This window comes from Rhipicephalus sanguineus, chromosome 1, assembly GCF_013339695.2.
Source record: "Rhipicephalus sanguineus isolate Rsan-2018 chromosome 1, BIME_Rsan_1.4, whole genome shotgun sequence".
NCBI lineage: Eukaryota > Metazoa > Arthropoda > Arachnida > Ixodida > Ixodidae > Rhipicephalus > Rhipicephalus sanguineus.
The window spans coordinates 266,382,991-266,396,348 of record NC_051176.1 but is presented as its reverse complement, the minus strand read 5'-3'; the positions used below and the strand labels follow the sequence as shown (position 1 = coordinate 266,396,348).

The following is a 13,358-nucleotide window of genomic DNA, read 5'->3' as shown; positions in this document are numbered from 1 at the left end:
AACTGTCCTAGAAATGTAGTGGCGCCTTGTTTAGTGCTTTAAGCTTTCTGTTTGAAGAACCTTACGCTACCGTCAGGAGGATGCAAACATTTCTTTGCATCAAGAATTAATTTTAAGGAAATGAATGTTTGCTTTTTAATAGGGCTAACGGCTTTTGTAAGGACTAGTAATGCTTGTATGATATATGCCACGGTATTTGGATGAATAAAAAATTCGATACTCATCTCGACAAACAAGGTTTTCAGCTTCTCCGAAGACAAGTATAAAAAGTGGGAAAAAAAAAGAAGGGACAGAAAGAACACCACCTGTCCCTTTGGTGCTCATGATGGCTAATCAAACTGCAATGATATAGATATGCAAGCCAAAAATGTAAGAACAGTATGTTTTTCAACAAATAAATGTGCCGTACACATCCTCAGCAATATCGTATTTACTGCCAACAGTTTTTAACAAGACTATGTGACAGACTTCTAAATGATTACTAAAAGCAGAAACATTATGTAGTCAACTAACAGCCTAAAGTTTTCTTATTTGATTTTGTTGCCTGGTCAGTGATTCACAATGTGCATATGGAAATAGTAAAACAAGGCTAACACCTGTTTCGCAAGCAATAACAAGCATGGAAGGTCGGTAAACTGCCACTACAACAATGAAAGACCTACAAGGACAAAAATTTGCAGCATACCCCACACGGGAACTCGTCTGCAAACATTTGCTGCTACTCAGACGGAGGCACAGTGACACAGTAAATTTGAGAACTAGCTACGCAACTATAACAAGCTGCTATCGATGAACACCAGAAGCACAATCAAATGTCCTTCCCATACTAACAATGCTAGCATTTCAAAGCTCTATGCAACAACATTCTACTGAAGGAAGTAGTAGCATGACTGCCCAGCATGATATTCTAGCAAGACAGAAAAATTAGGCACTAGGAAAGCTGTATTAAAAAAGTACAGTTCACTCAAAGCAATTTTACCTCTGGTGCATTCTAGTAAACATGGACATTACAGCAGATGAGCAAGTAGGTTTCATGCATAAACATGTTTGAATTGCATGTAGCATAAAAGGTTCATTAAGAAGCGAACACTTGAAGAGAGAAACTGATCTGTGAACACACTAACATCAGTTTATGCTTGTCAGGCTTGTCTACAAGAGCCCAGCGGCAACATTAAGTGTGAAAGTGATAACTTTACTTAGCAGCATGCACATACTTCCTTGGCCATGAGAACAATCAACATAACTGCATAATTGGCAAAATGGCTTTATCTTTACTTAGCACACACAGAACAAGAACTTCGTGAAACAAATATGTTTGAATAAGGAAAGGGGGAAGAAGGAGCTTGCAGGATAACCATCAAGATAACTTAAAAAGATCAAGGTTATCCCGTACAAGTTAAACACAATGTCAAACAAAGATCTAAAATCCTTACCTCCAACTTCTGTAATGTACCTGCACAACAGCCAACACCTAACTGCAGGTATATGCCTGGAATTAGCTAGCTCTCTGTTTGCAGCTGCCCTGCCTCACACTATGAACAGATTTTGACACATGGCTCTGGCCACCAACACCATTACCTATATGAACAGCAGCTGCCTTACTTCTGCACGAGTGCTTGCTGAACAAACATATTATCCATGATGTTTTTCAGGAACTGCCTGCCCTGTGTTCTGCAAGTTGCCGCAGCAAGAGCCACTAGTGGCTGACAATAGCAAAACAAAAGGAGGAGGAAAGGGAAAGGCAGCACATTTCCTGTTCATGTTCCAGACACTTTGTTTACAAGGTGCTGCAACTCTAATTACGTAAAGGCACCTGCTGAAGATGACTGGGACGTTACTTCAGTAAAATACGTAAAACAAAGGCAAGGAAACTCACTCTATGAACGAAGACACTTTATACTTTATAAGGACTAGAGCAAGTGAAAATCAGGTTTATTAAGGCAACATAAAGGAAAGGTTGTTATAGTGACATGAAAACTTTGATGCAAACAATGTCACTGATGTTTTATTAGGCAAGGCGTTTCTAAGTATAGACGGCTGTCCCAAGTATTTAATGCTTTAACTTCCAAAAGTTAACATTGGAGTATTCCCCTAGAATGTTTCACCAACAAGCCCAAGTTTCGACGCTAAGCCAAAAGCTAGTTCCAGCACTTGGTACCACCAAGAAGAAATGATGTGTGTGTGTAGGGTTGGGGACGTACACTTAGTACACATTCAAGCCTGGCAATAACGATTTTTCTAAGGCAATATATTCATAATCAATGAAAATGAAGGCAAGTGTTAGGGCAGTCATTCTGAATGAGAATTCTATCTTCCCCTAAAAAGCAAGAACTTAGTTAATCTGAAACCATACAATGCATGCATGCACATGCCTCTGTGATGAACAAAAGCCTGCAAGTAAACAGCACCTGGAGCAAGGACTGCCAGAAAGTGCTGAACGTGAAACAGAAACCAATTTCGATTTCACTATAGCACACAGGCATTAGAACTAAGGGGTGTAAATGCCCTTACACATTACCTCAGTTTATATTCATGTCACTATTTTGCCGTCCTGCAACCCTAATGCTTTCATTTGCATGTGATCGGTGGTAAAGTATTCTGCAGAATTACTTTTTAAATTGGTCAAGCAAAACTGGCAAACTGCTGAGAAAGCACATTTTGAAATAAAAATGAGTGAAAAAATTTGGCAAGTGAACATATATAGAATTGTGTGTACTTTTCAGAAGAAGAAAAACCATGCAAGGTAATCACTTAAAAACATATATGCTTTGACACACAATAAAAACAAGTGACAAAATCCTTGCCAATATCATACCAAGCTTTGGCTTTAATATCAAGAAACGAGAGGAATGTAACCATGCAGAAGTACTCATTTGCCTTAAGTACCACAACTAACCTTAATACTTCTGCAAAAATAATGTCACAACAAAGGAATAACTTAGAAACAACAACAATTATCTGGAACTGTACTTCGCTCCAGAACCAAGTTCCACTCAACAAGCAAGTAAATATGGTTGAGCACATTTATATGAACGCCAAATATCTTTAATTACTGCCGACATCAAACAGCAGGAACACTGTTGAAAAACAATTGCAAAGTTGCAGCTTTAAAGCCTTTTAAAACTATCTGTCAACACATCTGATATGTTGCATTTCACACATCTTCATGCTATATTGTAATGACACTGCTTCCAGTATCTACAATCGCTTCTCATTGCAGCAGACTTCTTTCAGAGGTGCTCAGCCCTCAGCAATTGGTGTACCAAGTGTTCAGACGTAGCAGTATGCGGAGTACCTTAGCAAAGACTGCTTGTAACAGTGACGTGCGAAATAAAGTACTTTTTCTTACAACACTGTTTCCATCTGGATGTCCCCTTTGTTAGGTGGCAACTAGCTGTGGCAATGGGTACACCAGAAAACTGGTTTACTCAGAGAATACATTGCCTATGCTGCAAATGCAAAGTGCATTAAACAGGCGTCAGAGAGCAGGGTTTTTGTGTCTGGCAATCATGCACCAACTTGCATTTCGATGGCTTTTGAGATAATATATTTGCTTATAATGATATATATTAAGATTTCACTATGCTACATTACTCATGATTTTCTTGAAGTTCAAAATAGCGAAGCTTGACTGTAAAACTTGTCAATGTGACAGGCAGTGTCCCAGGACAATTCAAATCCCCATTATTAACAGTGCAGCAAAGACAACAGGAAATTATGTCCAAAACTCTCAAACAACAGTCAAATATTTACCAACACTATTAAAAAAAAAAAAGACTTCATACACCTTCAGGTATATGAAGTCTCATGCAAGTAGTTAAAATGGAAGTCCCATGAACTCACGCTCTTCGTGACAGAGGAAAAAAAACCCCACAAATTTAAGGTAAAAGGTTGGTTTGTCAAAGCAGATTGTCTGGACTCAAGACAAAATACACAGTCATGGGCAGAACACTTTTTTCCCTTGTCTACCATAATACAAAAAGAGTGGGAGTGAGATGAGAGCGGTGAAAAACTACATTTAGGCAATGAAAGTCTTACTGCCCACAGGACACACCAACATCCTAGAAGAAAAAGGTAATTAGGGAAACTGAATTTAAAAAAAGAAAAAAGAAAGACCAAGCATTCACTGGTTCAAGTACACACCATAAATAACAAAGTAATGATATCTTCCTTTTTCATGCAAGAATAATATCACAATATCTGTAGCGGAATCACCTTTTGTTGTAATGTATATATATATATATATATATTTTTTTTTCATTTTCAATTTGTAGCTTGCATACAGATAAAGATATATCAAAGCAATGCGGAAGAATGATGCACGTCTTAGGAGCTATGGGATGAAAACAGCAAAAAGAGTAATAGCTGGCCACCACCGGATGAGGTTCCACAGCTGGGCAAGCTGGAGCGAGGAGAGCTCCATGGAGGTGACAGAGCCCGGTGTCCATCCACCACTTGGAACAGGCAATGCTTCACTTCAGCTCAAGTGCTCCTTCTTCTTCAAGCTTGCAAATGAACTTGGTAACTCTGTATTGGGAAGTGGTCTGAACCAACAGCATTCTGTCAGTGATAATTTCCACTCTACCTGTTTAACTGTTTAATGTGAAAATACAGTCCTAAAAACACTCCCAAAACACTCAAAATGTTTCTTAATATCAGCATAGAAAAATGTATGCTAATAACTAATATAGAATATAACGATGATATGTTCATGTCAGTTCTCACTTCCGTTTAATGAGTTTTGATTGTATGCATATCTATCAAGCACAGGCTACGGTAAGAACAGGTTGCCAGTAGCAAAAAGAGAGAGGGAGAGATAAGGATTTATTTGCCAGTGAATGCTTTAAGGGCTTTTCTTCAAACTGATCACATTTAAGTCACTAAACCTGATCAGTATGCAGATGTCCACCATTTATAGCAATAAGTGCTAGAAGTATTCATTATTTTAAATAAATGCAGAAAAAAAGAGGCACTATAACATAAAGAGCAGGAGCATCACAAACAGCTGGCCTTCTCCTGTGCCCTGCTTTTGAGAGAGGGAGGAATTGCGGCAAAAAAGGTGCGCTTGATGGACATTATTTTCTTTAGCTACCATTCTCAATATGTGCATGTTTGATTCCCCCATCCCTTTTCTTTTGCTGACCCTTGCATACATCACTTGCACTAACGAGGCGTGACCTTTTTGGTGATGGAGGCATAAATGAGAAAGTGATGGCCCATGCCAACAGATAAGGAGCAAAAAAATTTCGGCTGTGAAGACGGCCAACTTTACGCCAGCAGTTAGTGTGGCAAGACCTAGCGTCACGAGTTCAGGTCAGCGATGGGAGCAGATTCCCACAGTTAGTGCAGCAAATGTCCTTTATCGACCTCACAATTGTCAACATCCCCAAGACCAGCCTTCAAGTCAACACCTCTACACAATTACGAATTGAAGAATAATTTACTGGTCTGTAAAGGACTTAATTTTTCTGTCCAGTTTCTTTGCATTAATTATCCTTAGTCAAGAGTGTGCTGCAACGCACCGTATTTACGTATTAGGCCCAGTCTGGCCAATGTGCACGTGGTATGAATAATTTGCTATCTTCAGCAGTAACAAGTGTCTTGCATGGTGCTCTGTCTTGCACCATAATTTTCTTTCATATTTTCTTACGCAATGCTCATTTTTAAGCTCTTGTATTAGTTCATGTTATTTATTCTTCGTTTTTTTTTCACATGCATTCCTCTTTGTTAACTTGTTTATTTGTTCTCACCCTGTTGTCTGAATTAAATGTTTTCTATACTCTTGTAGTACTATATCATTCTTCCACAACATATCAACACCCATTGTACCAAGTAAATGTGAAATGCCCCATTCTCAGACCTTTGGGGTGCTGCAGGCATAAACTTCACAAACCTGCGAAGCTTTGCAAAAACACTGCTGTAGGACGGTGGGCCTCACAAAGGGCATTACATTATATGGTGTCTGCAACAAGACTGGTCTGGCTAACTACCAAGTGTTGGGTTTTTACGTCCCAAAACCACGATATGATTAAGAGAGAGGCTGTAGTGGAGGGCTCTTTTTGACCACATGGGGTTCATTACTGTGCACCTAAATCTAAGCACATGGGCCCCCAGCATATTCGCCTCCATCAAAAATGTGGCCAAAATTAGATCCAGAGACCTTTGGGTCAGCAGTCAAGCACCATAACCACTAGACCGCCACAGCGGGTGATAAGACTGGTCGGCCACACCGTGTTGTTGCACAGGTCTCAAATAACTGTTTGTGCCCTTTGTGTGCAGACATCCAGATATTGCTTTTAGTTGGCATTTGTTTGTAGCAATGGCCGGCAAAGGTTCAGTTAAGCTTATTGAGAAGAGCAACACCAAACCACCACGGGTTTTGTAGGCAAAAGAAATCTGATTTTATCGAAAGGGAACGAAACAAATGGACATGAGGAACACCATACTGGGGGAACTTTAGGTTTATTTGGCTACTGGGTTTTTTTTTAGTGTGCACCTAACTCCAAGTACATGACATGCCCTGCTTTACACGACAGCTGGAGTGAAAAACCATCTTTCTGCTACGCTTGGAATGGCAGTTATGCCTGTTCACCCACCTAGTTCAGCTGGTTAATAACTGCCAGAGGTTAGATGACCACATGCAGTGTTATGTTCTTGCTTTGTCTTTTAATGAATAATCCTGCACATGCCTTGTGAATGACAAACTTTATCGAGAAACTTTATCCTCACTTACACTGTGGTCTCAAAACATGAGTGACACTAACCTTCATCCTCTGCACAAGCGTATGCAGACTAGCCCTGGTGTCAGGCGCGGCACCAGTGGGGAGTACGGCCTCCTCCCCCCCCCCCCCCGCCCCCGATCAAACAGTCATAACGCAACGGCTAAGTTCCCTGCCTACCTGCCCCCCTTGAAGGGACTCGCTTGTCATGGCTGCCCCCAGAGCAAAAAAATCCTGCCACCGCCCCTGTCTGGTGTCATCATTGCATGGATTCACTGAATTCCCAAATGACCTCCCACAGTTGAATTAACATGCTGTGCTATGCTCTTGAAAGAGACATGGGCATTCACAATAAATGTCTTGAGTTTTGACTGTTCTCTACCCAGGCACTCAGTCCAATGCGATCCTGTGTGGTTAATTTAATGCCTCTGTATTTGAAATAACGTGCACGGAAGAGCAGACTGTTCTGGAAACATTCACCGCCCTTAAGGCATACAGTTTGAATAGTTACTACTTTTCTCAGTTCATGCCGAACTCCAGATATATGTACAGTAGGCCACAAAATAATAAAGACCACATGAGCGTGTGGTCAGTACAGTGAAAGCTCGTTGATTCGGCTTTTGCTAATTAGAAAAAACGGCAATTCTCGTGCAGCAGAACTGTTCAGAAAAACCTCTGCACTTGAATCACTCACTAATGCTGTAAACTGCAACAGCTGTTATGCCATAAAACAAATGAATATTCAACTCTGAATAGCGATTTCTAAAGTTGAATAGCAAAGAGGGACTATGCTTTGTACTCAGAACATCAAATATTTGCACAAGCTTAAAGGGGCTCTGCAACACTTTTTCAACATGGTCAGAAAACTCTGCCTGTCGGCAGTCGAGGCTAATGAAAACATGTGAACCAAACATTACAGTGCAGCAGGCGGCTTGGAACTTACAATTAATTCTCGAAGTCAGCTAGAAATCGTTCCCTCTTCTCTCGAAAAATGATGCCGTAAACTCAAATGACCGCGCCATGAACCCCAAGTCCATGGCCGTTGGCTGATTTGAGCATCGTGAGCTGCGTAGTTACCGTAGGCCCCGTGGGATGCCGCCACGTGCCCGTGAGCGCGCTCACAATCACACTGAAAGTAAGCCGCGCGTTCGAAGAAGAAAAAAAAGAAAGTGCTCAAGGTCATGACGCATGCTGATGAACGGACGCATCTTCTTACCCCCTTGTCATCCCCCCTCCCCCTGCACAGCTTTCAGCGTGCTTGTTGGTATGAGAGGAGAGAGAGTGCTTGAAGCGTGCGACAAATCCCTGTAACTCCACTCGTACTTGACAGATTCTAAAGATTTTTGCGGCAGTCGATTCGCGAGGCATAAGCTCTTTTAATGAAGCCATTCGATGATTAGTTAGAAAAGTGTTGCAGGGCCTTTTAATAACACAGGCATTCCTGAAATTACAGAAGACACAACACTTCAAAAAGAGTGCAGAAAGATTACTTACCTGACGAGCCATGTCTACATATGCCAGGAGCTTCTTGATTCCTATCCAGATCCTGACAAAAAAAAAAATAGCCCAATGCCAACAAAATCTTAGCATAAACCTAAAGTCACAAGCTTTTCAGCACGTTTGGGAAATTTGGCAGGTGTGACCACAATGCAGAGAGTTGCCCTTTAGAGATGCAATCAATATGAGCAATTGTCAATCAAAGGGCTGCATAGTGTGCTGTGTTTAATGTACCACCCAATTCAGTGCAACAAACTACAAATTACTAAGACAGTGCTGCCAGCACACAGCTAGCCTTGTGCCCAACACGAGTGTCTGCGGCCTACTCAATAATCTTCCAGCCGAGGATGGATAAAAAGAGTGCCACTAGCCTGCGGCCTTCCAGATGCTTGGCAATTTGGTCGAGCTCGGCCTTTGAGAAGCAGTCAACATCCTCAAGTACAGCCAGGACATGCTGGGGCAGGGACAGGTTTGGCACCCGCAGAACAGCTGTGAATGAAGGGCTCAAACCCATCTCATCCAGCACTCCCTTCAGGCTGCTCGTGCAGAGGACAAGCAGCTTGCGGCCCTGCAATGGAGACAGCACACACTTGCACCTTCACAATCAGTGCCATGCAGTGTACACCAAGTTCTCTCAGAAATATGTAACAAAAGTCCACGTCTATATTACAAACTACAGGCACCTTTAGCATATTTATATGTCATGGACATCATACACAGTTCAGCACAAACCCAGCCATTAAAACATACTGCAGCCCCGTTTCATAGAAAGCGTAATATGTTCATAACATCATGGTTGTTCCAACTTTGCCATTACAGTTCTTTTACATATAATGTTTACAGCTTAAAGAGATCATGAACCACTCCTCGTGCTTGGTGAAAAAACAGATCTCATGGAGAGCAGGCGCTGCTGTAACAGCTCAGCCAAATCTTACAGTTGTGCGCAGCATGGAGAGTTTACAAGCGGAGTGCGAAATTGCCATTTCTCAGGTGCCCTCTTTTCATATGGAAGACTGTGCTCATTCTCTTAGGAGCTGCCAGCACAGGCTGCTTGTTGTCAAACAGCAGATAGCATGCTATTGGCCGATAGCTGACATAAATCAAAAGCAGCATTTGTATCAGATGCACTTTTTGCCATGAGGTGCCGCCACGTGCTGGCATCGTGTTCCATAGGCTGCGAACATTACACAGTAGCCATACTAGTACACAGGAATCCCGATGGGAGAGAGCAATCGCATTCCGTTATGCGCGCTCCCTGTGTAGCCCTCCCTGTGTAGCTTCCAGTGCGCTCGTCGGGACGAGAGAAGAAAGGAAGCGCTTAAAGTGTGCAACAAATCCCTGCAACTCTGATTATGCTTGACGGATTCGAGAAATTTTTGCAGCAATCGATTCGTGAGACAAACTTTGATAGTGAGGTCATTCGAGGATTACATTAAAAAAGTAGTTCAGGACTCCTATAAAAAATGGTCCACTTAAGTTTGGAGCACAAGAGAGTCTATGGTTACAGACTAACTTCTAGAAACATTTAATTTATGGCCACAGCTCTAACCAATGCCAGACAAAGCAACTTTTTTAACATTTACGCCCCCCACTACAACAGCGGCAAATAATACCTTTGGAGGATCCTTCTGCAGAAGAACCAGAAGTGCTTGCAGCACCAGGTTTGAATACCTTGGTCCAATGGGGCCATAATCTGTAAATGCAAATATCGCACCAAGGGAAGTAGTTTAGGGATTCAAAACAATGAAGTAGATTTTTTTGGAATACCCTAGCAAAACAAAAGTTCATGTCTCTTTAAGACAGCTATACTAATAGCTTACCCAATAAGCGTTCAATGTTGTCTACCAATATGCAGCTTTGCTGAGACTTGTAGGCATCATCAAACACCTGGAAAAAACATTTTCAGCTCGTCAATAGACAAGTATTATAGTACAAGAAGTCTTGCAATGTGCCATTCTATTTCAGCTCCTATCAACCACGGATGATTTGCACAAATATTTTACAGCAAAAGTAACAATTTTATTACAATATAATTAAATGCAAAACAATGGTGCCTTCTGTCAAAACAGCAAAACAAGGAGCACGCAGCGTTTTAACAGTTGTCTATGGTCTCATCACACAATTAACAGTGCCGGATGGCAGCATGGCTTTATTGCAGCAAGTTGTACATTTCGTGCAGGCACAGCCATACGCGACATGTTCAGGTAAGCAAAATGACACGCAGTGAAACGATGTGACAATAAGCTGTGCAGTTCGTTAATGGTGCATCACCGGGAGAGACATTGTCCATCTCCACAGCAAAACCTATGGAATTTTCTCGGAAGGCGTAACAACGCCTAGCCCAACACCGCATACATCGCAACATCCCTTTCCAGGCCGCCAACATCACACAACGGTCGCCACACACCACGCCGAAAGCACACACGTGGCACGGAACACGGAACACCGCTCAAGCCAGCGAGATGTTGACGCTGATGCTGAGGTCATCGCCGTCAGCGAACAGCTCGGCAAAGCTGGTGTCGAAAACGAGAGTCAATGCTCGTTATGGCCACTTGGATGCCCTCGTGGATGCTGTGCGACGTGGCCACCAAGGTGAGCCAGCGCCTGTGGTTGATGAGCTCGAGCTGGCAGATGAAGTTGTCGGCCACGTTTCGCGATCCGATCAGCTGCACCATGGCAAAGAACTGTTGTTGGCCGTCATACCTTTCCCGCTTTTCCAGAACCAGCACGAAGTAGTGGCCGAAGCAAGAGAGCATCGTTACCCGGCTGAGCGAGCTGGGCAGGTTGATGCGCTCAAGGTCAGTCACCACGAGCACAACGCCCTCACCTCGGAGCATCCTGATGAACTTGTGCGAGTGGACAAGGTGTGGCATCACTTGGTCGAGACAGCCCTGCCACTCACACGGCCCTTTTGGCCAAGGGCACAGGTATACTCTCAGGCCCCTTTGTGTTCGGGCTAATCAGTGTGGGCCAGCAGTGCTCGGCAACTCATGTGCGAGTACTTTCACAGGAAGATCACCATGCTTGCCACTTCCCCCATGGCCAGGTTCTGGATGCTGCCTTTGGGAGCTCTGCAGGTGGGGCAGCTGGTGAGTTTCTGTAAGCACGGTGAGCACACCAGGTGCCCGTTCGGGCACTGCAGGATAGGTGGCAGCGCGTAGTCGCGACAGACTGGCCAGTGCTGCTGCCGAACCGGACCTGGACGCCGGCGATGCACTGCCCGCGAGAAAGGGTCTTGCCGCAGCGTCCGAGGCCCCGGCCCCTTGAGCGGCCACTTGGAGACTCATGCTACTAACCATCGCTGCTACCGGTCGTCAGATACAGCCGCTTCTCAGCACGCGCTTGCCGCATTGGCGGGCAACCCACGGCAAGTTGTCGCCGTCATTGACGGGAATCGGTGACCTAAGCACAGATGAATCCGTGGCCAGCAGCAACGGCGAGATGGCGAACAACGCCAGCGACCAGAACAAAGGAACAATACATGTGATCACTCTTGGTGAATTTCGCCAAATACAGCTTTCAGTGTGTGCTGACTGAGGAATGGCGAGCAAGTAGTCCATCCAGTCATTGGACATGCGAGGTTCTACGTCAGGCAAAGCGACACCTCACTATGTGATCGTTTCAGCATACGGCTCACAGGAAATGGCGATGTGTGTGAAAACGGTGGCAGGTGCTCGCACGTGCAGCACGAGCTTCGCAAGCACAGCCTTGAGGGGAGCTTAAGTGAACACACACACACACACACACACAAGCCACCGCGTGCAACGCGTGCGTGCCACAGCAGATTGGGAACCAAGGGTAGCGGAGAGGTCGTACATAGTGGATTAAGTTCGCTTTCTCCTGTCGGGGAATGGCAAGCACTGGCGTCGGCGAAGAAACTTGAGCCATCTACCCTATAGATATATCCCTGAAGTGGTACTAGGCGTGCCAATCACAAATTTTGAGCGTGAATGAGCTAGTGCTTCAGCCAGACCTTGCAGACCTTGCGTTTGGCCTCCATTTTGATCGAAGTATCACAATACTGGTCTATGAAGTGGCTGTCGAACTCGAGACAGCCGTGTGAACATGGGCACACGGGCCTTAACACTTTTGTGATAACGCCTATTCCCATCGTTAGTATGATAACGATAACTTCAAATTCTTTTGGTGTTCTCTGAGCGCTTCTGAACAGGTAACACCATTTAAAGGATAAAAGAGGCAGTATTTTATCAGTTTCGCTTTTGAGTTCCTTTTTTCCACCGCGGGGGGATTTTTAAAGGTCCTTCGCAGTCGGGGAGGTGAGCACTCATGGTTTCAGTTGTGGCGTTGACATCGCTCACAGGAGCTCCACGAAAATGGCAAATTTTGACGGATTCCGATGAATCCGAGTGTCAACCTCTGGGTGATGGTAGCAGCACAGACACGGCAGATGGCTTCGATTCATCAGACTTCAGTGCGGATGGCGATAGTGCATCAAACCGCCCCCAGAACATCAGCAGGTATCCGACAGTAAGCTTCGCTCTCTCCTTGGGCCGTTTTATCGCTGCTGCGCGTTGATGAAAACGTGTCCGGTGCATACTAAAGGTCGCAGCTTTTATTTGCAAGGTGTCAACTTAATTTGGGTGGGAGCATTTGGTGCTGGCTGCAGAAAGAATGGAGTTCTCTCCGCGAAGACGGCGCGAAGTGGACCTTGACCTAGCGCTCCGGAGTGCCGTGTGGAGGCTTCTTCGTGTTGTTTTTCACCGCAGAAGTCGTCAGAGAGACATGCAAACGCAAATAAGTATGCGTTGATGCATATTTTTGAAAAGCCAATGCACTGTGAGCCAACCTTTGTTTCACTGCATTGAGAAACTGCTTCATGCGGTGGCATGATAGGCACTAGTGCTCATATTTTTGTATGTATGTAAATAACACTGGACTCCCCAAGGTTATTCCTGGACTACCCAAAAACAAGTGATTTTCCCACGGTCACGAAAGTGTTAATAACATTTAAAACAATACTGAACCCATTATACTTCTTACAAAATGTTAGTGCGAACTGCCCCAGATCTTGGTGGTTTGAAGCTCTACACCTTTCCTAGCGTGAGCAATCAGTGACCATGAAACAAAGTTTACTGGGTGATAACGTATTTAATGAAATAGCACTTTCTACTACAATTATGG

The 13,358-nt window shown here is 43.9% G+C and overlaps 1 protein-coding gene across 1 annotated transcript in view; it reads right to left on the bottom strand.

The window, feature by feature from the left end:
- Positions 1-406: 406 nt before the first annotated feature.
- Positions 407-13,358, bottom strand: part of LOC119378905 (vesicle-fusing ATPase 1) — a 56,986-nt gene continuing 44,034 nt past the window's right edge. Inside the window, exons 17-21 of the mRNA XM_037647973.2 lie at positions 10,037-10,103; positions 9,830-9,909; positions 8,588-8,784; positions 8,214-8,265; positions 407-4,544 (exon numbers count right to left, since the gene is read on the bottom strand). Of these exons, the coding sequence (XP_037503901.1) occupies positions 4,473-4,544; positions 8,214-8,265; positions 8,588-8,784; positions 9,830-9,909; positions 10,037-10,103 (468 nt within the window). The 3' untranslated portion in view covers positions 407-4,472. The remainder of the gene's footprint in view (positions 4,545-8,213; positions 8,266-8,587; positions 8,785-9,829; positions 9,910-10,036; positions 10,104-13,358) is intronic.